We start from the raw sequence: 27,006 nt of genomic DNA, 5'->3' as shown, positions 1-27,006 counted from the left end.
ACATAAACCTCTAATAGTTTAATTTTAACTAAATATATAATTTAACTTTCAATCACTGTAATAAAATTGATTATTTTATATCAAATAAAAAAGTAAAGTTTATTTTGGAAATCATGTGTCACTCATTTATGCAAAGTAATAATGTATTAATCTTGTGACAAGTTTTAATAATAAATATAAGGTGTAATAAAGGGGTAAACTAGATGGGTTAGTATTACTCAAGTTTATCAGTGAGCTACAAATGTAATGTTGAAAAGAAATACACACATTCAATTCCAAGTAAAAAAGCATGGCACCTATTATTTTATAAATGCAGCAAACTACACAGGAAGGAGGTGTAACACATAATGTGAAATTATGAAATTATTATTAATGATAGAGCAAGGTTTGAACATGATGGACAGTGATTTACAAGGATGCTACAACATTCATTCTTAAAAAACAAAAATATACCATTAATAATCAAAGGCAAAAACACACAAATAAAAATGTACAAACATGGCGATGATTGACACATGTCCAGTGTAACATCATAAGACAGATAAGATGTGGACAGTATGCACATACAAGGCAAAACTCATAGCACCACAGGGACAAGCAAGATTCATCTGCCCTATTTACACCTTTACCCTGAGATTTGCATTTCTGTGCAGCTTCTGAAATCCACTTCAAACTGGCCTATATATTTAACAGTTAATACCTTTCCTGCACATAATATGGAAGCAATAACTGGCCATGCCGGCTTGTCAGAGTGTGTGTGTCACAAGAACAGTAGACAAACATGAAAGGGGAGTCTGGGGGGGTCCTCTTTCCTGGTTTCTGGTGGATTTTAATGTGTTCCAGTTGGCTACAGTGGTCTTACATTTACATTATAAAATGCAGAGGTGGGTAGGGCAAAACCATGGTGTTACAATACTACAACAATTTAATTTAAAAAAGTGTTACTCAAGTAAATGTAGCCAACTGGAGTAACTGAGTACTATCCACCTCTGACAAAAAATGAATAACTGTGGTCACTATATTATGACCACTATTTAAATTTACATACATAATTAGCAGACATTTAGCATAAATGTGCAGTTTCAATTAGTCTATATACAATAGGCATTCATCAGTCACGACTCACTTCACAGGCCGTTCAGTCGTCCAGCGAATGTGACAGTGGTTCATCAACGTTAATCATGTGAAACAGGAGCAGCCTCCGGGAGCCTAAACGTCACAGGAGCCTTAACGTCACAGGAGCCACAGGAGCCTAAACGTCACAGGAGCCTAAACGTCACAGGAGCCTTAACGTCACAGGAGCCTTAACGTCACAGGAGACTAAACGTCACAGGAGCCTAAACGTCACAGGAGCCTAAACGTCACAGGAGCTACAGGAGCCTTAACGTCACAGGAGCCTTAACGTCACAGGAGCCACAGGAGCCTAAACGTCACAGGAGCCTTAACGTCACAGGAGCCACAGGAGCCTAAACGTCACAGGAGCCTAAACGTCACAGGAGCCTAAACGTCAGGAGCCTAAACGTCACAGGAGCCTAAACGTCACAGGAGCCTAAACGTCACAGGAGCCTAAACGTCACAGGAGCTACAGGAGCCTTAACGTCACAGGAGCCTTAACGTCACAGGAGCCACAGGAGCCTAAACGTCACAGGAGCCTTAACGTCACAGGAGCCACAGGAGCCTAAACGTCACAGGAGCCTAAACGTCACAGGAGCCTAAACGTCAGGAGCCTAAACGTCACAGGAGCCTAAACGTCACAGGAGCCTAAACGTCACAGGAGCCTAAACATTCACAGGAGCCTATCTGAAGCTGTGAAACAAAAAGCCAACAATCAAAAGCAAGACTCACCATGCTGTGCTCACGTGACACAGATATATAACTTTTAGTATTATATCACCGTTCCGCTTCACTGTTTTATCTTGGCAGGTCATGTCCATTAGAGGAAGAAATAAGTAACAGGATATTTCAAGTCCTGTAACTGCCTTTCACAAAACAATCATCTTAATGTGTTTTTGATGCCTGAGACTTTAGATACACATAAGCTTAGATAACTTTCAATCTAACTTGTAAAGCAGCTATTTAAATGTACCTCAGCTGCCTCAGCACACCTCGGGGTAAGGGGTCCTTACACTGAGTAAACACATAGTTGCCCACACCTTTGCCTGACTCAAAAACACATACAACAGCAGATATTTTGCTCCTATAGATAAAAAAAAAAAATTAATTGTTTGAGAGGGATATTTAGGCTGCTGTAAACACACCAGCCCTGTTTCCAATAAAACTTTACATGTTATATTAATATTAGTATGGGCTCTTGGGGGCCCCCTGGTGGCCTCGGGCCCCTAAGCAGTTGCTTAGTCCACTTATAGGCTGGACCGATCCTGCCTGCAGGATGCCAGCTCTTACTGCGGAAAACTAGTTTTAGTTGAACTTGAGAGAAATTTCAGTGCAACAGAACTGGAAGTACAAATTATTTACTCTGGAGTTTTAGTTTTGGGTCTTTCCAGATGCCAGAACAGTATTTATGTATTTATGTTCTATGATGTTTTATACAGTTTAATGTATTAAGCACTTTTAAGGTTAAGATTCTGGTCAAATCTAAAGGTGCAAATAAAACCAAACCCTCTCATTTAAAGTGACATTACCTTTTAAAATACAGTCAGTTTTGCTCCAATTGTCCAAACAAAACTGTATAAAATTATTATTACTATAAAATTAAAACATTTGAAAACAAACACACACACAGCACAGTTCTGGGCCCCTAAAACCGTGGGGCCTGAGACAACAGACCCCTTTGTCCCTCCGTCTAATCCCCTGGTCCTGACTCTCCTGGTTGGTCAGCACGGCACTTTTCTATATGTGTTATTCCTGTTCTAATATTTTCAGGCAGGAGGATGGAGCGAGTGGGGCGGGTCAGAGCCTTTCGTGGGGGGTCAGAGCCTTTGGTGGGGGGGTCAGAGCCTTTGGTGGGGGGTCAGAGCCTTTGGTGGGGGGTCTTGAGACCGCTCATGTCTCTGTAACAATCCCACTATTACATTTCATGCTGTTTGTTTTGGGGAAGTCACCCCGTGTTGCTTCAGTCTGAATCATGGCTCAGTACAGTCATGTTGTGTGGCTCGTATGCATGGGATTGTGGCTCTTCTTCCTCATCTTCATCATCATCATCTCCATCCAAGTACTTGCCCTCTGTGTAGCCGTCCCCTAGCGCCCCCTCCTGCTCCCCGGCTGCTCCTTCAGACTCTGGTTCGTTTTCATTGCCTGGTATTCCAAGAGGTAGTCTCATGTCCTCTGAGCCTGTGCTACTGTCACTTGACGTGTCCTGGGTTTGGGTGAGGAGAGGGGCGGAGGGCGAGGTCAGGTTTGGTGGCAGGACAGTAACACGGGTTGGACGCTCCACGTGCACTGAAGAACAGTCTGAGGTCACAAGTGATGTTTGGTCCTGCTGAGGAACACTCCTCCTCCCTGTAAAGTCCTTCAACACAAACAAGAACATGTGTTATTAGAAAGTTACAAGAGGAATCCAAAAACTACAGCGAGCACTAAGTCATATATTACGTTACTAAAAAATAGAATTTACGGGAAACTGCCAAAGATTGGGTAAGAAAAGAACGATTAGAAGTCCCACAGTCGGGTCTGACGACAGAAATATGGGGGCCCAAGTCAAGAGCCTCACATGGGCCCCACTAAAACCCTGAGGCCCGGTGTGCTGTGTTCTGATGAGGGGAGTGGGTGGTGCAGTCTCTGGAGCTCATGTGGGTGTGGGTGATGAAGTCCCTGGAGCGGGTGTGGGTGCGGGTGCAGGTGCGGGTGATGCGGTCTCTGGAGCGGGTGCAGGTGTGGGTGTCTGATGTGGGCTCTGGAGCGGGTGCGAGTGTGGGTGCGGGTGCAGGTCCAGGTGTGGGTGCGAGTGTGGGTGTAGGTGAGGGTGCGGGTGCAGGTCCGGGTGTAGATGAGGTTGTAGGTGAGGGTGCGGGTGTGGGTGCAGGTGTAGGTCCAGGTGTGGGTCCAGGTGTAGGTCCGGGTGTGGGCCCGGGTGTAGGTCCAGGTGTGGGTGTAGGTGTGGGTCCGGGTGTAGGTGTGGGTCTGGGTGTAGGTCTGGGTGTAGGTCCGAGTGTAGGTCCGAGTGTGGGTCCGGGTGTAGGTCCGGGTGCGGGTGCAGGTGTAGGTCTGGGTGTGGGCCCGGGTGTAGGTCCAGGTGTGGGTGTAGGTGTGGGTCCGGGTGTAGGTGTGGGTCTGGGTGTAGGTCCGAGTGTAGGTCCGGGTGTGGGTCCGGGTGTAGGTCCGGGTGCGGGTGCAGGTGTAGGTCTGGGTGTAGGTCCGGGTGTAGGTCTGGGTGTAGGTCTGGGTGTAGGTCTGGGTGTGGGTCCGGGTGTAGGTGTAGGTCCGGGTGCGGGTGCAGGCAGCAGAGTTCTGGACATATTGCAGTTTTTTTTTAATCCACTAAATCGTATGAACTGACCAGAGCTTTTGTATCGAGTGTCATCGGCCTCGTTTGCTTGACAAAGACCATTACACCGACGAGAAGAGCGCCACCTGCCACGACGAGAGGTAACACGTAGAAAAGAACACCTACGAGACAAACCCACAACAAAAGAATTAGAAAACACACAGGGCAACACAAAAATCAAAAACAAAACTAAAAACTCAGCTGATTCCTGCTGCTTTCTGAGGCTCGGTGCAGTACGTCTTTGTGGGTTGGACTGACATCTTTCTCATCTCTCCATAAATATTCAAACAATAACTTTTCTCTGCGTCCAAGATCGGAAGTTTCCCCCGACATAAACTCTCTGAGCAGCTGTACGTATTTTCCCAATCCTACAACACATAAAAAGTCTAATTAGAGAAAAAACATTCAAACTATTCCAACACAAAGTGACATTCTGACCTGGTTCATGAGCTGGACGTGGTAGTGAAACCTGTGGAGTCGTCGCATGTTCGCGTGTTTGCCACTAGGGGGATACAGGAGTCCTGGGTGGGTGAAGCTGAAGTGGAGGAGCTGGTCGTCTCTCGTCACGTCGACTAAAGGGAAGTCCACGTTACCTGTCGAACACACGCAAAACGACGGCAGTTTACAAAAAAATTAAAAGGAAATAAGCAGGAAATACAGACGTCTGGAAGAGAGAGATCGATTATTATTTATGTTTGGATTTGTTGTTTTGTGATTTGAATGTCTTTCTTATTCTGTAAAACACTGAATTACTTTGTGAACCAGTTGTGCTGTACAAATTTACGGTGCAAATTTAACAATTATATAACTGTCCAAGATATTTTTTAAGAATTAGAACAGAATTTTTCTTGTCACTCCAGGACAAGTTCAAGAAAAGGACATAAAACGGATGATTTATTTTAACCTGCGGCTCAAAGTTTAAACCCAGAGCTCTTCCTGTTGCGTAAACCTCACATGAGTAAATCTCGTGATCTTTGTGTTTTTTTTTGTGTGATGCCACGGTGCAGGACAGACTGTGGTTTACAGCGTTTCACTTTTTAAATCGTTTAAACATGTAGTTTTAGTAAAGAACAAACAGTCACATGTCTCTGACAAAAGACACTGTTCAAAGAGGTGTTGACATAAACATGAGTGTGTTTTTAGTTTATAGAACCAGGGCTAAACCAGGGCTAAACCAGGGCTAAACCAGGGCTAAACCAGGGCTAAACCAGGGCTAAACCAGGGCTAAACCAGGACTAAACCAGGACTAAACCAGGGCTAAACCAGGACTAAACATGGACTAAACCAGGACTAAACATGGACTAAACCAGGACTAAACCAGGGCTAAACCAGGGCTAAACCAGGACTAAACCAGGACTAAACCAGGGCTAAACCAGGACTAAACATGGACTAAACCAGGACTAAACATGGACTAAACCAGGACTAAACCAGGGCTAAACCAGGACTAAACCAGGACTAAACCAGGACTGAAGCAGGACTAAACCAGGACTAAACCAGGACTAAACCAGGGCTAAACCAGGACTAAACCAGGACTAAACCAGGGCTAAACCAGGGCTAAACCAGGGCTAAACCAGGACTAAACCAGGACTAAACCAGGGCTAAACCAGGACTAAACATGGACTAAACCAGGACTAAACCAGGACTAAACATGGACTAAACCAGGACTAAACCAGGGCTAAACCAGGACTAAACCAGGACTAAACCAGGACTAAACCAGGACTAAACCAGGACTAAACCAGGGCTAAACCAGGACTAAACCAGGGCTAAACCAGGGCTAAACCAGGACTAAACCAGGACTGAAGCAGGACTGAAGCAGGACTGAAGCAGGACTGAAGCAGGACTAAACCAGGACTAAACATGGACTAAACATGGACTAAACCAGGGCTAAACCAGGGCTAAACCAGGGCTAAACCAGGACTAAACCAGGACTGAAGCAGGACTGAAGCAGGACTAAACCAGGACTAAACCAGGACTAAACCAGGACTAAACCAGAACTAAACCAGAACTAAACCAGAACTAAACCAGGACTAAACCAGGACTAAACCAGGACTAAACCAGGACTAAACCAGGACTAAACCAGGACTAAACCAGGACTAAACCAGGACTAAACCAGGACTAAACCAGGACTAAACCAGGACTAAACCTGCTGAATCGGTGTTTGAGTTTTGTGCAGTTAAACCTGTGTTTTCCTGCAGATGTGTGACTTTCGTTCTTGTGCATCAGTGACAGATGAACACACTTTATGCTTCATAGTTGTTATATTTTTCACTCACATATCAGTGGTGTGCCGGAGTTTTGGAAGTAGCTATACTCAATCCCATCCTCGGGGACGGGCTCGGACTCCTCACTGTCCCTCACCGCCGACACCTGCACCATGTACTCGTTATCCGGTTCGGAGAACTCAGACAGGTCTATGGAGGTGGCAGGCGACTCCACCCACAGCAACACGGGTTTCCTAAATGAACAGAATTAAATTATACTCTGACGTTTATTAACCTCCTGAGACCCGAGCTCTTTTGTGGCTTTACTCATTTCTCTTTGTTATTTGAGCTGATTGGACCTGATGATGTAAAAACAAAGAATTATCTTTTTACATTATGAGAAAAATTATGTCCACATGAGGAGATTCGTTCTACGTTTTAATCATTTATACATTTTAACTTTTGAATCATGATTTGCAAACACTATTTATTAAATGCCTGAAACAGCAACATTTTGTTCAGAATGTAAAAAACAACTCTTGGAATAATGTGGCTCATTTGAAAAGCTGCTGACAGGTGCAGCGAGACATATGCCTTATAAAAGAAATAAAAAAATAAAATAATCTAAAAAAATTAAAATAAAATAAATATTCTAAACTCTTAAAAATGTTCTAAATTGAACATTTTTGCATTGTTGCTGTTCTTTAAAAAAATAAAATAAGTTAAAATAAAATAGAAATAAAAAAATTAAAATTAAATGTAAAAAAAGATTTATATATATATATATATATATATATATATATATATATATATATATATATATATATATATATATATATATATAAACTCTTAAAATATTCTAAATTGAACATTGTTGCATTGTTGCTGTTCTTCTAAAAATGCGCATTGTGGCCTCGACAACCCAAAACGTGTTGTCCTCATATAGTGACGCCAGGTCTCAGGAGGTTAAAACCATCATGATTATGAATTCTAACTGACCTTTGAGTTGACAGGACGTCCACCTTAAACTTTACACCATCAGTCGGTGGCGTGTACGTCCAGTGGAGGGTGTTCTGCATGTTATGACAGAGCAGAGTCACATTCTCTGGAGGAAGCACTGCGGAAAAAGACAGGACAGCTTTAGTACATAAATGTAATAACAGCTGCAGGACACTAGAGGGAGCCAAACAAGTCAAAGATGAACATTTTACTTGTTTAAAGAGAAGCAGCCACTAAATCCTCATGTTCTTTGTATTTAGCCAAATGTTTATATAGAGGTCAGCACAGACAAACTGTTATTTTTCTTAATTCACAAAATGAATCCAGATGTGAAGATCATTTCATAATTATGGCACAGGTTTTGGTTTGGCTTTGCTTCAGGAAACTGCAGAATCGGGAGCCAGACGAGCCTTTTACATTCTGTTTGAAACCGGAAGGCTCTGGATTCTAGGGCTGTGCGTAGAAAGTCTCGGTCGATTAAAGCTCTCAAAGCCGATGCATATCTCCAGTATCTGACCCAAACTGCACTCACAGGACGACACCGGCGGGGACGAGGCTGGAGCGAAGCTTTGGCAGAGCCGCTCGGGCAGTGGCCTGTGGGTGGATTCTCTGGAAAAATCCGATCCAGGAGAAAAAGAGCAGCATTTTGTGGTCAAGTGTTTGGATTTGCAGTTTGTGAAGACGCCGTTTTCTGTAGTTAGAGCTGAATCATCGTTATGTTCCCACTTTACTCTTCTGAACTAATACTTTTGACTTTGTGAGGTTTAAACATCAGCATAGTCCATCAGACACACAGCAGGGCGTGAGAACCAAAAACCCCGGAACAACCATGTCTTTATCAAACAAAAGTAGATTGTCTTGTTCTGAGAAAGAGCGCCATCAAGTGGATAAATACATTAATAAATAAAATTCAAAATGATAAACTTTAAAACATTGGTATGTGTGTGTTTACAGTTACAAGTTTACAAGTTACACAAGTTTTCTGGACTAAACCATAAAAACAATCGACTCTGTGACAGGTCGGTGCCTGTTTTCATTCCTAAAGCCTCTCCCTCCGTCTTTGTTTGTGAGATACTGTAGTTCCCACACTTTTACTGTCTAGAGTCAATGATTTTGACTTTCATTTGTCGAAACTATAACATGAAAGAGTCGTGCTGCTGTGTGGGTGGAAGAGTGTGAACCGCAGTGAGGTAAACGAGGCTGTGGTTACACAAGTCTCATGACAAACCACATCAGCAGCTTCACACACACACAGACCATGAGCCTGAGAATCTGACAATCTGTGTCCTAATGTCGTCTCCTCGTCACACACACACCTGCAGTTGTGTTTCTTTGTTTCATTCACACATGTTTAACACACAAAGCTGCAGATTTAGACTTTAGAGTTCTTTTCTCAAACTGAAAACGCCCTGTTCCACCTTGTGATGTCATCGTGTGGTGATACGGGAAGTGCTCCGCTGTGTTTTTAAACTCCACACACCTTCATTTCTAGAATCATTTGGATCATCTCAAGCCCTGGAGTTTCCACTTATCTCGACTGAACTAAAAGGTAAAAGGAGATGTGAAAACTACCACTTGATGACATCACAAGGTGGAACGTCACATTTTGAGCTTTGGAGATGTTACAAACTGATAATAAAGTGTGACTCAAACATGTGTGAATGAAACAAAACACAACTCCAGGTCTGTTTTTGAGGAGAGAACGGCATTAGAACATGACTTAAAGCTACAAGAGTCAGTTCTGTGTAATGTTCACGTTATTCCTGAAGTTGCTGTGGTTTTTCAGGTTGTATTATTTTGCATTGGGGTTGATCTTGACGGTCAATAAGTTCTATAGAGACGACAGAGCAGTTTTAAAGCCTCTAGAGCGGGGGTGTCCAAACAAATGCGGCCCTCAGACCAATTTTGTTCAGGCCTTCAGTTGAACAAAATCAGTACTTTTTACGGTAACATAAATAACATCACATTACATCGTCCTACAGACCTAATATTGACATTTCGAGTCTTATTTAAAGTATGAAGACAAAACTATGTTAAATACACCGTCTGAATTATCCCCCGTCTTGACCACTGGCCCTTTGTGTCCATTATTTTTCAAGATACGGCCCTCGGTGTGAAGAGTTTGGTCACCTCAGCTCTAGAGAATCTGTGAGGTGTTTTGTTTGGTCCCTCAGTCGTCCAGGTCTGATCCACGGTAAAAGCCAAAAGTTAAATCTGTCACCGGACAAAACGTTGCAGGACTGAAGACGTTTGGCTGCTCGTTCCAGCGGATTCTTCAGTCCCGGTCAGATTACCGCTGGACACTGCCTTATATCTGTCTGGAGAGTTTGTTAGACGGGCAGTTAGCGTCTTGGATGAGCAGCCAAACGTCTTCACTCCTACAACGTTTTGTCCAGTGACAGATTTAACTTTTGGCTTTTATTGAGCTGAAGAATGAAACACACAAACTCCGGGTCAGTTTGACTTAAGGGAGATTCATTTGGCCCACACCCATCCTGCCACTGAGCCCAAAACCTCGAGCCCAGAGTCAGAGCCTTTTCTGTGGGAGCGCCCGGACAATGGAGCAGCCTTTATTTAGCTCCGCCCACTTTTTTCCATAAATGTGACTACACTGCGTTTTCTTTGTGGCGCCTCTTCTGGTGATGTCAGAATGGAGAATTTGGGAAAAGAACTGCCGCAAAAATATGATGTAAAGTTAAATGTTCAGTGTTTATCTGCAAAAACAAGTCAACACAGTAAAAGCTAAAAGTCAAATCTGTCACTGGACAAAACGTTGAGATTTAACGTTTGGCTTTTACTGTGGAGCAGATCCGGACGACTGAGGGATTACACAAACTAAACAACACCTCACAGATTCTCTCGAGGCTTTAAAACGGCTCTGGTGTCTCTACAGAACTTATTCCAATCCAACTTTATTTATAAAGCACTTTAAAAACAACACAGTCGACCAAAGTGCTGCACACAGGTTAAAACACAAAAACATGAGATGGAATAACATTAAAAACAGAACATGATAAATGTCAAGTCTTTACACTGAGTTAAAAGCCAAGCTAAAAAAATGAGTTTTAAGAAGAGATTTAAAAACAGGAAGTGAGTCGTCCATTCTAACATTCAGTGGAAGTGCAGAGTCCAGAGTTTAGACGCTGACACTGAAAAAGCCCGATCGCCCCCAAGTTTCCTTTTTGGCTTAGGGACCACGAGGAGAACCCGACCTGCAGACCTGAGGGAGCGGGAGGGCGAGGCACCAGCAGCTCAGACAGATACAGAGGGGCCAGGCCACGCAGACAATTAAAAACAAATAAAAGAATCTTAAAATCAATACGAAACTGAACAGGCCAATGTAGAGATTTCAGAATGGGACTTATGTGGTGAAATTTCCGAGAACCAGTTAAAAGACGAGCAGCAGCGTTCTGGACGAGCTTATTGACCATCAAGACTAAATAATACAACCTGAAAAACCACAGCAACTTCAGGAATAACGTGAATACAGTTGTCCTTCACTATATCGCCGTTCATCTTTCGCGGTCTCTCTGTTTCGCGGGTTTTTTAGTGTAATTTCACATGTTTTTTTTTTTACAGTTTATTAACGTGCATTGTGTCGTGCGTCCTGATTGGCTGTTGGACTGTAGACCATTGTGTCGTGCGTCCTGATTGGCTGTTGGACTGTAGACCATTGTGTCGTGCGTCCTGATTGGCTGTTGGACTGTAGACCATTGTGTCGTGCGTCCTGATTGGCTGTTGGACTGTAGACCATTGTCCATCAGTCTCCTCCGTGCCGTGTCTCCTGTCCAGTACAGAATGTGTCCAGACAAATTTACATAAACGTTGGATCTCAGTGTGACTCTGAAGTGCTGTACGTTTGCAATTCGTTTTCTCCCCGACAAAACCCACAATGTCGATGAAACGTTCTGCACCGACAAAGACGCCTACGAAGGTTTGAACTTTGAGAGAGTTTAAACGAGAGAGAAATGTGAGAAAATGTTAACGCCTGTGTGAGAAAAGTGTATAAAGTGTGTGGTGAGGGGATTTACAGACAAAAACAGAGAGAATAATGTCAAAAATAAAGCTGATTGCGGGTTATTTTTAGCACATAACCCCCACGATAAACGAGGGACCGCTGTATATCACACTAAACTGACTCTTGTGGCTTTAATCCGTGTTCTGATGCCGTTTCCTTCTAAAAAACAGACCTGGACTCGTGTTTTGTTTCATTCTCGCGTGTCAATGAGCCGCATCACCTCAGGATGTGACGCGTGGAGTTAAAACAATACAAGGTGTGATCCACTTCAAAGGGGAGATCTGAAAGCCACAGTTTGGTCTGATCACATCCCACTTTACAACCAAAACGAACCCAAGTCTTTGCATGAGGTTTTATAACTGAGTAACGACCGAACCACACGAGGTTTAGTTATGAGACCACGTCATTTCTAAAAGGTAAAATCATCACACAATATTTTCATTTTCTTTACAGAGCACTTCCTGTATCACCACCTGATGACATCACAAGGTGGAGCAAGTGGAAGTAGTAAAGTACTGTATAAAATCTGAGGTATGTGTACTTTTTTGAGACTACTATCTGTATTTTCTACCCCACTACATTTTGATTATTGTGTGAGGGTTTGTTTATTTATTTATTTTTTTTAATAATTTGAGCAAAACAAAAATATAAAAATAAAAATAAACTAGAAAAAAATGATTCAATTGTTTCTGTTAAAGATTTGTGCCAACTTTCGTTTATCAAAATCACCACATTTGAAGCTTCAAGACTCAAAATATGTGACATACTTTTACCTTTTACTCTTTAAGCACATTTTAAACAAATACTTTAATACTTTTACTTATTTTTTTTTCCAGTATCTGTACTTTTAAGTAACAAAATTGAGTACTTCTTCCACTACTTGTTCAGCAGATGGTGAATTCCAGAGCTGAAATGATCCAAATGATTCTACTGAAGGTGTGTGGAGTTTAAAAACACAGCGCAGCACTTCCTGTATCACCACACGATGACATCACAAGGTGGAACAGAGTGTTTTCAGTTTGAGAGAAGAACTCAGCCTAAATGTGCAGGTTTGTTTGTGCGTTAAACATGTGTGAATCAAATACAAAAAACTCCTGAAACTCCTCCCGCTTCTCTCTCTTTTGGCGTTTTATTGTTTTTATGTCGTTATTAAACTTGAATTGAAACTTTGGGCGTGACATGGAAAGTACCTTTGTATTTGCTCTTAGTATTATTTGACACACACATAACCAAAGTTGCAAAATACATGTAGGTCTAATAAAATGGCGTCCAACAACAGGGACAGAGAGAGGGGACAGTTTATCAAAAAAAAAAAAAAAAAAAATAGACTAAGAAAAAAACAAAAAAACTCAAAATAACTATTAAAAAAAAACCTCAAAATAACTAAAAAAATAAAAAATAACTCAATATAACAAAACATAGAATAAATCAACTCAAAATAACTAAAAAAATAATAATAATAATAACTCAAAATAACTCAAAAAATGAAGAAAATAAACAAGAAAAAAAAACTCAAAAAAATAAAAAATAAATAAATAACTCTCAAAATAACAAATGTACTCAAAATAACTCAAAAAATTAAGAAAATAAACAAGGGGGAAAAACAACAACCTCTCAAAATAACAAATGAGCCCAGGATCGTGTAGAGCGGGTTAATACGAACATTTAAGACCAAAACGACCAGTCTGACAGAGAGAGGGGACACGGTTTTTCAATGTAAAGTGAATTGGAGCCAGAGTCGATGGAGCTGAATTGCGGCCGTGAAAACTTCCTGTTTGGAAACGCAGGGGCTGGACAGAGAAGTTAAGATCATAGACTATATATCTGCCCCATAAAACATTGTTGGCAAAAGATAAACAGGAATTGATTACACAACTTAAATGGGTCATGTTGTGCTGTGAAAACTGAAAAAAGAGGAACCAAGACGAACAAAAGGAACAAATGCAACATCTCAAGACTCTGTGAAAGTACAAATAAACAGGTTCTGTACGACACTGACATTACCTCTATTAACTCACACATAACCCGGTCCAGACTATAATCAGACTGAGCAGCTGCTGAGGGCCCCGAGGCCACTAGGGGGCCTTCAAGAGCCCCACATTTATACTGAAAATAATATAATATGTAAAGTTATACTAGAAACAGCAGCCTAAATATTCCTCTACAAAGATTACATTTGTTTTTTATGTATATAGTAAAAATATAAATAAATAAATACATTAAAAACTATATATAAATATATTTTTACTATATAAAAAAGAATAAAATAAAAATGTAATCTTAGTGGCTGCGCTGAGGCCCCTGAGGTACTTTTGAATTATTATTTTTAACAAATTAGATTAAAACATTTCAGATTTTTGGGCATATACATAAAAACACTATTGGTCAAGGTGATAAGAGCAGGGTCAAAATGTCACCAACAGCTGAGCCCGGGTACAGTCACTGCCGAGGGGCCCAGAGATTCTGCCGAGGGGCCCCCTGAAAACTAGTGCCAGCCCTGCTCTCTCTGGACTCACGACATCTTCAGGAAAACCACGACTGTGAGAAGATATTTACACACGTGACACACGGACGGAGTAAATACAGACAGTAAACGATAATATTAAACTCAGAATTATTCCCAAAAACTTGTATACATGTATGAAACTCTAAAAAAAACATGAAGTGCAATGATTAAATGACAGAATGCAGCACTTTCACAGTCTGATTGTGTCTATAATGAGTCATGGCTGAGTAAAGACCAAAACAATCTAACAATCTGACAACAGCCGCACTGCCCTCCGCTGAGAAAGAAGTAAAGATGTAAAGATGTAAAGATGTAAAGATGTAAAGACGTAAGGATGTAAGGATGTCAGCTATGGGCAGTGCAGCGGCGTTTAGCGTTAGCCTCTTTAAATCTAACAAATGTTTTAAAGTGTCTGTGACGGGTTTAGACACTGCACTAAAATACAGTTAAGATTGTCATATTTAAGATTTTACATTACAGCATTTATTTATTTTTTTAAATCCCAGTTTGGCAAAAAAAAATAATAAAATAAAATAATAATATAAATAAATAAATACAAAAAAATAAAACAAATAATAATAAATAAAAATGAATAAATACAAAAAAACACATTAAAATAAAAACATTAGTATAGTATAGTATAGTATAGTATAGTATAGTATAAGTGTGGTATAGCATTAGTGTAGTGTAGTATTAGTATAGTATAGTATTTTTTGTGAGTAAATTGTGCTGTTTGGACAGTATTCTTCCAGGGTTTTATAAAAACCTCCCACTTCCTGTAATCAAGATAATTTTCACGTTTTCTTCACAAACTGCTCCTTGACTGGTGCAAAACAAAACTAGAATTTATATTTACAGCAGATATTATTACACAGGCCTGACTTATGTATTTTAACGTGAACTCTGGCGCGTTTTGGGGCTTAGGTTATGAGATCATGAGTGTTTTTACGCACGGTTTTACGCATGTTTTACGCACGGTTTTACGCACGGTTTTACGCACGGTTTATCTGGGGTTGAGACTTACCTCTGGCTCCGGTCCCTCGGGTCCAGCACCAGCACCAGAGCAGCACAAAGAGAATGACCCTCTGCTCCATGTTTGTGTCGCTTTAATGTCCTAAATCTTCCTCTTTTGTCTCGTTCTGGTGGAGTTTGAGCCTCATTTCTCACGTTAAACACGAACAAGAACATGTGGGAATGAGCAGAGGAACAAAACAGCTCCAGAGCCCGGACTCAGGCGGATATGAGCGCGCCGTGCGTGCGTGACGTCACCCTGCGCCTCCTTCACGCTCCGGTCGGATTTTGCGCGCCTCAAACTCACTGTTGATTTCCTTCTATTGTTCCTTCTCAAACTGTTGGAGAAAACATGTAATAGCACATTTTTTACAGATGCATCGAGTCCATCTGCAGGAAAAAGGCTTTTTAGACATAAATCTAAACATTTATCATTTATCTGAACATTTATCCAGGGAAGAATTGTGTTCTTGTTTTTCCTGGAGTGAAGCAGAAAAGAGGAAGCCCCCGTCTGTGTGAATGCTCAAGTTTCTTTTTTCTTCTTTTGTTTTTATTTTGTTTTGTTTTTTTACATTTTACATTTCATTATTATCCGCAGCAGTTGTTTGTTTTTTTTATCCATACATTTTATTATTATCCATAGCTGTTTTTTTGTTTAATTTTTTTTTTTTTTTACATTTTATCATTACCCATACATTTTTTTGACAATAGTACATTTTATTATTATCCATAGAAGGTTTTTTTTGTTTGTTTGTTTTTTGTTGTTGTTTTTTTTACATTTTATTATTATCCATAGCTGTTTGTTTTTGGGGTTTTTTAAACCCATCCCCTCAACCCGCCCCCTCAACCCATCCCCTCAACCCGCCCCCTCAACCCATCCCCTCATTTGGAGTCAGTTTTATCGTCTTTTTGTTTTTTATCAGTTTACAGGTAAGAACTACTGTTATGGAATATAAATAGTTTGATCAGATTTTGAATTTTAAATGGTAATAGTGGTTTATTTGTACAGCACAAAGTGATTTAAAGTGTTTTACAGAATAAGAAAGATATATACAACAAATAAAAACATAAATAATCATCATAAATTTAACATTAACAGACAGAGTGAGTGCAGAAATGCTTTTGAAACTCTCACTTTGAATTTTTAAGTCTGAAAAAACATGTTTGAATTGTTTTATTTTGAATTGCTATTTTTTTAAATATAGATTTTCAAAGTAGAAAAACAGCAGTGCTAGCCAGTATGCTAATAGCCAGTATGCTAACAGGTGTGAGAGCAGATATTAAGGGCCTGAATGATTATGAAAAATATGACTCAGTCCACACACAACTGAACACACACGACTAAACAAACACAAACTATGAACAAACAGGTGTGTTAGCTTCAGTGTCGTTAGCTTCAGTGTCGTTAGCTCCTCCTTCAGCAGTAGAAGAAGAAGAGGACAAACGTCTTCACGATAACATTTTGTGTCCAGTGACAGAAATAATAATAATCAGATTCAGTTAAAATTCAAAGTCTTTTGCAGCAGATCCCAGATCGAATTAGCCTAATCTCAGCCCCGCCCACAGAAGAGAACGGCCAATAGGAAACAGCCTCAGTTTAGTCCTGGTTTAGTCCTGGTTTAGTCCCAGTTTAGTCCTGGTTTAGTCTTGGTTTAGTCCCAGTTTTGTCCTGGTTTAGTCCCAGTTTAGTCCTGGTTTAGTCTTGGTTTAGTCCCAGTTTTGTCCTGGTTTAGTCCCAGTTTAGTCCTGGTTTAGTCTTGGTTTAGTCCCAGTTTTGTCCTGGTTTAGTCCATGTTTAGTCCTGGTTTAGTCCTGGTTTAGTCCCGGTTTAGTCCCGGTTTAGTCCCGGTTTAGTCCCGGTTTAGTCCTAGTTCTGTCCTGGTTTAGTCCATGTTTAGTCCATGTTTAGTCCATGTTTAGTCCTGGTTTAGTCCATGTTTAGTCCATGTTTAGTCCTGGTTTAGTCCATGTTTAGTCCATGTTTAGTCCTGGTTTAGTCCTGGTTTAGTCCTGGTTCAGTCCTGGTTCAGTCCTGGTTTAGTGTCTCGTGTTGAGTCAGTACAAACACTGATCCAAACCTAAATGTGTGTGTTTTTGTTCTTTTTCACACATGTGACTCTGTGTGTAAAGGTTTTTCCTCACCTCTAAAACGCCGCGCTCTGATTGGCTTGCGCTGCAGGTCACGTCACACACACACACACACACTTCTCTGCAGGTGTTCACTTCTCTGTAACTGAACCTCACATTTTGGTGGCGTTGTTTCCAGGGCTGGCGTCATAATGAAAAGCAGGAGTGTGTTTATTAGCGCCGGGCCCGGTCTCTCTCGCTGAAGACGCCGCGTTACGACTTCCTCTGGTGGATTCTTTCCCAGAGCCTGACGTCATCTGGATCTGCTGCTTTTCTTCCCCATCTGAGCCCAGACTGAGTCACACACATCTGAGCTCCAACTGCAGCACACAGAGGTACGGCTCACACAACTTTTACTTTACAAACTTTAACTCAGCGCCTGGACGTGTGTAAAACAGTGTGTGTGTGTGTGTGTGGGGGGGTGTGTGTGTGTGTGTGTGAGACTAAACTCAGACTTAAAGTGTCTTTTACTCTCATTTTCAGTCCGGTCCATGTTATGTAACGCTTTTGTCAGAGAAAGTTCAGTTATTCCTAAAGAGAAGCTCATTTAATCTCAGCGTCCTCCTGTTCTTTTTTTAAACTTTAACTGTTGGACAAAGTTACACAGATGTTCTTTATTTTTACTAAATATAAATGAAAAGAACAAAATGAACTGAAGCTTCATCAGAATCTGCTGCAACTGTCAGAACTGAGTGACTCATGTTTGTGTTTTAAAATGATGCATGTCCTGGTTTAGTCCTGGTTTAGTCCTGGTTTAGTCCTGGTTTAGTCCTGGTTTAGACCTGGTTTAGTCCATGTTTACTCCTTGTTTAGTCCTGGTTTAGTCCTGGTTTAGTCCTGGTTTAGTCCTGGTTTAGTCCTTGTTTAGTCCTTGTTTAGTCCTGGTTTAGACCTGGTTTAGTCCTAGTTTAGTCCTTGTTTAGTCCTGGTTTAGTCCTGGTTCAGTCCTGGTTTAGTCCTGGTTTAGTCCTGGTTTAGTCCTGGGTTAGTTCTGCTTAAGTCCTGGTTTAGTCCTGGGTTAGTTCTGCTTAAGTCCTGGTTTAGTCTTAGTTAAGTCCTGGTTTAGTCTTAGTTTAGTCCCAGTTTAGTCCTGGTCTAGTCCTGGGTTAGTTCTGCTTAAGTCCTGGTTTAGTCCTGGTTTAGTCTTAGTTTAGTCTTAGTTTAGTCCCGGTTTAGTCCTGGTCTAGTCCTGGTCTAGTCCTGGGTTAGTTCTACTTAAGTCCTGGTTTAGTCCTGGTTTAGTCTTAGTTTGGTCCTGGTTTGGTCCTGGTTTAGTCCTGGTTTAGTCCTGGTTTAGTCCTGGTTTAGTCCTGGTTTAGTCTTAGTTTAGTCCTGGTTTAGTCTTAGTTTAGTCCTGGTTTAGTCCTGGTTCAGTCCTGGTTTAGTCTTAGTTTGGTCCTGGTTTGGTCCTGGTTTAGTCCTGGTTTAGCTCTGGTTTAGTCTTAGTTTAGTCCCGGTTTAGCCCTGGTCTAGTCCTGGTTTAGTTCTGCTTTCGTCCTGCTTTAGTCCTGGTTTAGTCCTGGTTTAGTCCTGGTTTAGTCCTGGTTTAGTCTTAGTTTAGTCTTAGTTTAGTCCTGCTTTAGTCCTGGTTTAGTCCTGGTTTAGTCTTAGTTTAGTCCTGGTTCAGTCCTGGTCTAGTCCTGGTATAGTCCTGGTTTAGTCCTGGTTTAGTCCTGGTTTAGTCCTGGTTTAGTCTTAGTTCAGTCCTGGTTTAGTCCTGGTTCAGTCCTGGTTTAGTCCTGGTTTAGTCCTAGTTTAGTCCTGGTTTAGTCCTGGTTTAGTCCTGGTTTAGTCTTAGTTCAGTCCTGGTTTAGTCCTGGTTTAGTCCTGGTTCAGTTTCTCTTAATAATCCAGCCGTTTAAAAATGTGTTGAAATAAATCCAGACTTAAAAAAATCTGAAACATGATTATTCTTAAACAGAAACTTGAACTTTGGAAAGTCGCCGTTTAAAAACAATCCCTTCCCGGAAAATGTTTTCGTTGGAATCTCTGGTCCGGTCGTGTCCGTGGGCGGCGTTTGTGCAGCTAAAATAACCACGTTTAAACCTGCACATGTGAAAGTTACGGGACATTTTTGTTGTTTTTCATCAGCTGTTTTTCAGTTGCTTTTAACGTGTCGTGTGCAAAACTGAGCCCGGGTTCTCGGCGCGGGCCCTGGAGCGCGTGAGTCCAGCGTCCACTTCACTCTGACCAGATCCGTGACTGCAGACGGAACACGCCCCGGTCCAGGGTCTGCGCCTGGACCTCGCTCTGATCCGCTCCAGCTGTCAGAGCGTCCACTTCCTTCTCTTCACATCTTGGCAATGAAATAACTCGGAGATAAGAACGACCTCACAGGTTTTCACCCGAGACTCGGTGCGTGCGACGGGAATATTTCACACCTCGTTAAAAAAAAAGTGACGTACTGGACGGATTTAACGAGTCGAGCTGGAAAAGACGATAACACGAACAGAACAAAGGAACAGCTGTGTGTTAAATACCAGGGAGAACAGGAGGGTTTTTAAAGACGGAGAGGGTCTGACAGGCAGGGGGCGCTGTTCTATAGTCACAGAAAAAGGCTCTGGGCTTGAGTCTGGCCCAGCTGACCTCTGACCTCTGACCTCAGGGCTCTGGGTGGAGTAAAGGGCGGCAGTAACATAGAGACTGGACACATAGAGACTGGACACATAGAGAGAGACTGGACACATAGAGACTGGACACAGAGACTGGACACATAGAGACTGGACACATAGAGAGAGACTGGACACATAGAGACTGGACACATAGAGAGAGACTGGACACATAGAGAGAGACTGGACACATAGAGACTGGACACATAGAGACTGGACACAGAGAGAGACTGGACACATAGAGACTGGACACATAGAGAGAGACTGGACACATAGAGACTGGACACAGAGACTGGACGCATAGAGAGACACTGGACACATAGAGTGAGACTGGACACATAGAGTGAGACTGGACACATAGAGACTGGACACATAGAGAGAGACTGGACACATAGAGACTGGACACATAGAGACTGGACACATAGAGAGAGACTGGACACATAGAGACTGGACACATAGAGACTGGACACATAGAGAGAGACTGGACACATAGAGACTGGACACATAGAGACTGGACACATAGAGACTGGACACATAGCGAGAGACTGGACACATAGAGACTAGACACATAGAGACTAGACACATAGAGACTGGACACATAGCGAGAGACTGGACACATAGAGACTAGACACAGAGACTGGACACACAGAGACTGGACACATAGAGACTGGACACATAGAGAGAGACTGGACACATAGAGACTGGACACATAGAGACTGGACACATAGAGAGAGACTGGACACATAGAGACTGGACACATACAGACCGGACACATAGAGACTGGACACATAGAGACTGGACACATAGAGAGAGACTGGACACATAGAGACTAGACACATAGAGACTGGACACATAGAGTGAGACTGGATACATAGAGACTAGACACATAGAGACTAGACACATAGAGACTGGACACATAGAGACTGGACACATAGAGAGAGACTGGACACATAGAGACTGGACACATAGAGACTGGACACATAGAGACTGGACACACAGAGACTGGACACACAGAGACTGGACACATAGAGACTGGACACACAGAGACTGGACACACAGAGACTGGACACATAGAGACTGGACACATAGAGACTGGACACACAGAGACTGGACACATAGAGACTGGACACACAGAGACTGGACACACAGAGACTGGACACATAGAGACTGGACACACAGAGACTGGACACATAGAGACACACTCCTGATGTGTCTCGTGTTTTTCTGAGTGGACGAACAGAAATAACCGAGACACTTCACAAAAACGTGAATCTGGGACGTCTCTGAGTTTAGCTCAAGTTCATGGAGCTGCTGGAGTCATATTCAGAACAATGACCTGACCCCGCCTCCAATGACCTGACCCCGCCTCCAATTACCTGACCCCGCCTCCAATTACCTGACCCCGCCTCCAATGACCTGTCTCCGCCTCCAAAGACCTGACCCCGCCCCCAATGACCTGTCTCCGCCTCCAAAGACCTGACCCCGCCTCCAATGACCTGACCCCGCCTCCAATGACCTGACCCCTCCTCCGAGCTCCAGAAACAAAAGCCTCACACAATCTGGTAATGATCAACTGTGTGACGTGTGTGACTCTGGGGCAATGACAAAGTGTGTGAAGTGTTTGTGATGTTGTTGTGTTGCAGACATGATGGTGTGTGTAAAGTGTGATGTTGTTGTGTGTTGTGTTGCAGATGTTGTGAGTTTGTTGCAGTGATGTTGTTGTGTTGTTGTGTTGCAGTGATGTTGTGTGTTTGTGTTGCAGATGTTGTGAGTTGCTGCAGTCATGTTGTTGTGTGTTGTGTTGCAGATGTTGTGATAGTGATGTTGTTGTGTTGTTGTGTGTTGTGTTACAGATGTTGTGAGTTTGTTGCAGTCATGTTGTGATGTTGTTGTGTTGTGTGTTGTGATAGTGATGTTGTTGTGTGTTGTGTGTTGTGTTACAGATGTTGTGAGTCGCTGCAGTCATGTTGTGATGTTGTTGTGTTGTTGTGTGTTGTGTTACAGATGTTGTGAGTCGCTGCAGTCATGTTGTGATGTTGTTGTGTGTTTGTGTGTTGTGTTACAGATGTTTTGAGTCGCTGCAGTCATGTTGTGATGTTGTGTTGTTGTGTTACAGATGTTGTGAGTCGCTGCAGTCATGTTGTGATGTTGTTGTGTTGTTGTGTGTTGTGTTACAGATGTTGTGAGTCGCTGCAGTCATGTTGTGTGTTTGTGTTACAGATGTTGTGAGTTTGTTGCAGTCATATTGTGATGTTGTTGTGATGTTGTTGTGTGTTGTTGTGTTACAGATGTTGTGAGTCGTTGCAGTCATGTTGTGTTGTTGTGTGTTGTGTTACAGATGTTGTGAGTCGTTGCAGTCATGTTGTGATGTTGTTGTGTTGTAGTGATGTTGTTGTGTGTTGTGTTACAGATGTGAGTCGTTGCAGTCATGTTGTGATGTTGTTGTGATGTTGTTGTGTGTTGTGTTACAGATGTTGTGAGTCGCTGCAGTCATGTTGTGATGTTGTTGTGATGTTGTTGTGATGTTGTTGTGATGTTGTTGTGTGTTGTGTTACAGATGTTGTGAGTCGCTGCAGTCATGTTGTGATGTTGTTGTGATGTTGTTGTGTGTTGTTGTGTTACAGATGTTGTGAGTCGCTGCAGTCATGTTGTGTGTTTGTGTTACAGATGTTGTGAGTTTGTTGCAGTCATATTGTGATGTTGTTGTGATGTTGTTGTGTGTTGTTGTGTTACAGATGTTGTGAGTTTGTTGCAGTCATGTTGTGATGTTGTTGTGTGTTGTTGTGTTACAGATGTTGTGAGCCGTTGCAGTCATGTTGTGATGTTGTCGTGTTGTAGTGATGTTGTTGTGTTGTTGTGTGTTGTGTTACAGATGTTGTGAGTCGTTGCAGTCATGTTGTGATGTTGTTTTGATGTTGTTGTGATGTTGTTGTGTGTTGTGTTACAGATGTTGTGAGTCGCTGCAGTCATGTTGTGATGTTGTTGTGATGTTGTTGTGTGTTGTTGTGTTACAGATGTTGTGAGTCGCTGCAGTCATGTTGTGATGTTGTTGTGATGTTGTTGTGATGTTGTTGTGTGTTTGTGTGTTTTGTGTTACAGATGTTGTGAGTCGCTGCAGTCATGTTGTGTTGTTGTGTGTTGTGTTACAGATGTTGTGAGTCGCTGCAGTCATGTTGTGATGTTGTTGTGTTGTAGTGATGTTGTTGTGTTGTTGTGTGTTGTGTTACAGATGTTGTGAGTTTGTTGCAGTCATGTTGTGATGTTGTTGTGATGTTGTTGTGATGTTGTTGTGTGTTGTGTTACAGATGTTGTGAGTCGTTGCAGTCATGTTGTGATGTTGTTGTGATGTTGTTGTGATGTTGTTGTGTGTTGTGTGTTGTGTTACAGATGTTGTGAGTCGTTGCAGTCATGTGTGATGTTGTTGTGATGTTGTTGTGATGTTGTGTTGTTGTGTGTTGTGTTACAGATGTTGTGAGTCGTTGCAGTCATGTTGTGATGTTGTTGTGATGTTGTTGTGTTGTTGTGTGTTGTGTTACAGATGTTGTGAGTCGTTGCAGTCATGTTGTGATGTTGTTGTGATGTTGTTGTGTGTTTGTGTGTTGTGTTACAGATGTTGTGAGTCGTTGCAGTCATGTTGTGATGTTGTTGTGATGTTGTTGTGATGTTGTTGTGTGTTTGTGTGTTGTGTTACAGATGTTGTGAGTCGTTGCAGTCATGTGTGACCTCCGCCCTCCGGCCTGTCTGTGGTGCGCTCTTCTGTCTGTGGCCGTGTCCCTGGAGCTCCGCGTCGCCTACGTCACACACAATGGTCTGTATTATTACTCCTGCGAGCGGGAGCCTCCTCCCTGCATCCAGCCCGCGCTCTCAGACTGCAGCTCTGAGGATCTGCAGCTGTCGTCTCCTGCTCTTCAGGTTCTGCGCCTCACCGTGTGGTACACCTCCGCCTCCAGCACGGCGCGACTCCTCAACAACTCCGTGGTGAAACATCTGACTCTGATCCGCTGCGGGGCGGGGGCACCTCGAGGAGCCGCCCCTCAGGACGCTCTCGGCCCGGACGGATACTTCGCGGTGCAGCATCTGGAGTCGCTGACGGTGGTGAATCTGCAGAGGAAGCCCATCCTGGAGGAGGCCCGGAGCGAGACGGAGAACGAAGCAGATCTGAGCACGTTCAACAACAGAGTGACGGACACACAGCAGGACCTCAACACGGACGCAAAGAGAGAGTTCTTTCCTCCGCAGACTCAGGACCTGTTCCTCGGGCGGGAGATGGGCGCCGCGTTCCACGAGCAGGTCAGACTGGGGGTCATTTACAGCTCGGTGCTGGACTCCGGGGCAGAGGTCAAAGCTTATACTGTCCAGACTCACATCGGCCGAGACGGACTCCTGCCTTTCCCCGAACTGCACCTGCCCCACCTGGAGGAGGCCTCCACCATCTACGTCAGCTTTGTGTACTGACCCCGCCCCCTCAAACACACAGAGACACAGAGACACACACAGAGACACACAGAGACACACAGAGACACATAGAGACAGACACACACAGACACACACACCCCGACACATAGAGACACACACAGACACACAGAGACACACACAGAGACACAGAGACACACACAGAGACACACAGAGACACACAGAGACACACAGAGACACATAGAGACAGACACACACACCCCGACACATAGAGACACACAGAGACACACACAGACATACAGAGACACAGAGACACACACAGAGACACACAGAGACACACAGACACACACAGAGACACACAGAGACACACAGACACACACAGAGACACACAGAGACACACACAGACACACACAGAGACAGAGACACACACAGAGACACACACACACACAGACACACAGAGACACACACAGACACACACACCCCCACAGACAGAGACACACACACACACACAGACACACAGACACACACAGACACACACACAGAGACACACAGACACACACACACACAGACACACAGATACACACACACACACACAGACACAGAGACACAGAGAGACAGACACACACAGACACACAAAGACACACACACACACACAGAGACACACCCACACACACACACCCTGGTTTCTAACTGTACATTGCCTCTTAACAGTGTGTGTGTTTTATTTGTGTGTCTTGTGTCTCTGCCAACGACACATTTATATTTCTGTTTCCTCCAGGGGCAGATCCTCGGTGGATCCGCCATAAAAGAGGCGTGTCAAAGAAACGTTATAAAAGCTCAAATATGAACTTTATATCTGCACATTCTGCTCTGACACTGCTCCTCATTATTACATAAGTCAGTTTACATCTCTCCACAAATGATTCAACAAACCAGAATGAAGACAAACAGTTTCACAGATGAACAGATGAACAGCTCAGTCTCTGTTTGGATTCAGTTTGTTCAGACGAAACTGTCTCATGTCTCACCACCAGAGGGCAGCACGTGCCTTTAGAAAAGAGCAGCATTTACACAGAACGGGACTCTATAAAGACTCAGTGTGTCCAGCCTGTGTGTGCCATGGACTGTGTTTATATAGAGTCTATATATAGAGTCTATATAGAGTCTTTATATAGAGTCTGTGTTTATATAGAGTCTATATATAGAGTCTATATAGAGTCTTTATATAGAGTCTGTGTTTATATAGTCTGTTTGTTTAATCCTTGACTCGTCCAGGTCTGATCTCAGGGTCTGTGGATCCAGACTGACCTGGAGCTGCAGAGTTGTTTTCGTTTGTTCCTGTTTCATTTTATAAAAAGTGCAATTTAAAAGTTAAAATGTCCATTTTCTATGAAGATGTAAAATTGTCTTTATGAAGCGTAATTTATTTACAGGTAAAACACAAAACCTGAATTGACAAAATAAACATTTTTATTGGTCATTATTTCATTTCATGTTTTTCTTCTGTGAACAAATGTAATTTATAAATAAAGAGATTGTTTTATGTCCTAAACGGCACCCGTCCCCGCGCCGCCGGGTCATGTTTATGGATGAGGAGTTTTACATGATTTTACATAACGGTTTGTTCATTTAATTCTTGGATAATTGTTGTTTCAAGACAGACGCAGCCTGCGCCTCTCGGAGCTGCCGCACCTGCTGCTGAGCGCGTGCTCGTTAGCGCACTGAATAGCGCTAATGGCGCCTGTTGATCCTGAGAGGTCAGGCACGTGCGCCGCACCTGAGGTCAGTCACGTGGCTGAGGCAGATTCTTAGAATCAGATCGAAACGAGCCCGAGGCCAAAAGAGCCGCGGCTCATTCTGGGGTCGATATGATGTAGATACTGTGGCTCCTGTGGCCCGGGACAGGCCCAGGCCTCCTGTGCGTAAAGGCGCACATCCCGATGCGTAAAGGCGCACATCCCGGTGCGTAAAGGCGCACATCCCGGTGCGTAAAGGCGCACATCCCGGTGCGTAAAGGCGCACGTCTCCGTCCCTCAGAGCTCGTTCTTGGAGCACTCTGCCTCTGTCTCCTTCGCTCCAGTTAAGCCCTAAAACATTTTTATAATCAGGCGTTATTGTTCTCCGTCTCCTTGTGGGAGATGCGCCATGTTCATTTTTAAAAGGGCAAATCAGCCATAATTCAGTTTATAAACTGCGGCTCGCGGGGGAGAAATGTCTGGATGAATATTCATTAGAAGTGCCACGCGCAGTGATTCATTAGGCATATGTAAATATCACTCACTTTAATTGCCCCTAAACTGACTCAACATAATGTTGTCATTAGCAAATTATGACTTATTTGTGATCCTAATGGCGCGGTATGGCGCGCGGGCTCAGACACGCGCACGGGCTCAGACACGCGCACGGGAGAAATGTGGCTCTTTTTATTCACGGCGCGTCCGGGCGCGTGCGTGACCCTGATGGATCTGTCACACACGCGCACGTGCACGGACATCTATCTGTGGCCGCGCGACTGTACCGGGAAAAAGAGCCGTTTATGGAGCCGGCTCTTCAGAGGCTCAGCGGACAGAAGAAACACACACATCACAAACACACACATCACAAACACACACACATCACAAACACACACACACACACATCACAAACATCACAAACACACACACACACATCACAAACAC

General features: G+C 43.0%; 2 protein-coding genes across 2 annotated transcripts; one reads left to right on the top strand and one right to left on the bottom strand.

The window, feature by feature from the left end:
• Window positions 1-207: 207 nt before the first annotated feature.
• ifngr1l (interferon gamma receptor 1-like) lies at window positions 208-15,404 on the bottom strand. Its single transcript, XM_033979349.2, has 7 exons — window positions 15,193-15,404; window positions 7,645-7,762; window positions 6,718-6,899; window positions 4,883-5,037; window positions 4,647-4,812; window positions 4,457-4,566; window positions 208-3,469 (listed from the first exon to the last, which is right to left on the bottom strand). Exons 1-7 carry the CDS (start codon window positions 15,260-15,262, stop codon window positions 3,074-3,076), a joined length of 1,197 nt encoding a protein of 398 aa, XP_033835240.2. The 5' UTR covers window positions 15,263-15,404; the 3' UTR covers window positions 208-3,073.
• Window positions 15,405-17,584: 2,180 nt separating this feature from the next.
• On the top strand, window positions 17,585-25,770 carry si:ch73-52p7.1 (uncharacterized protein LOC100321084 homolog). The gene is made up of 2 exons (XM_033979944.2): window positions 17,585-17,641; window positions 23,609-25,770. Exon 2 carries the CDS (start codon window positions 23,630-23,632, stop codon window positions 24,368-24,370), a length of 741 nt encoding a protein of 246 aa, XP_033835835.1. The 5' UTR covers window positions 17,585-17,641; window positions 23,609-23,629; the 3' UTR covers window positions 24,371-25,770.
• The last annotated feature ends 1,236 nt before the right edge of the window (window positions 25,771-27,006 follow it).

Source organism: Periophthalmus magnuspinnatus, chromosome 15 (assembly GCF_009829125.3).
Source record: "Periophthalmus magnuspinnatus isolate fPerMag1 chromosome 15, fPerMag1.2.pri, whole genome shotgun sequence".
NCBI classification, from domain to species: domain Eukaryota; kingdom Metazoa; phylum Chordata; class Actinopteri; order Gobiiformes; family Gobiidae; genus Periophthalmus; species Periophthalmus magnuspinnatus.
Note: the sequence above shows the minus strand (reverse complement) of the source record. Positions and strands in the feature narration are given on the sequence as shown.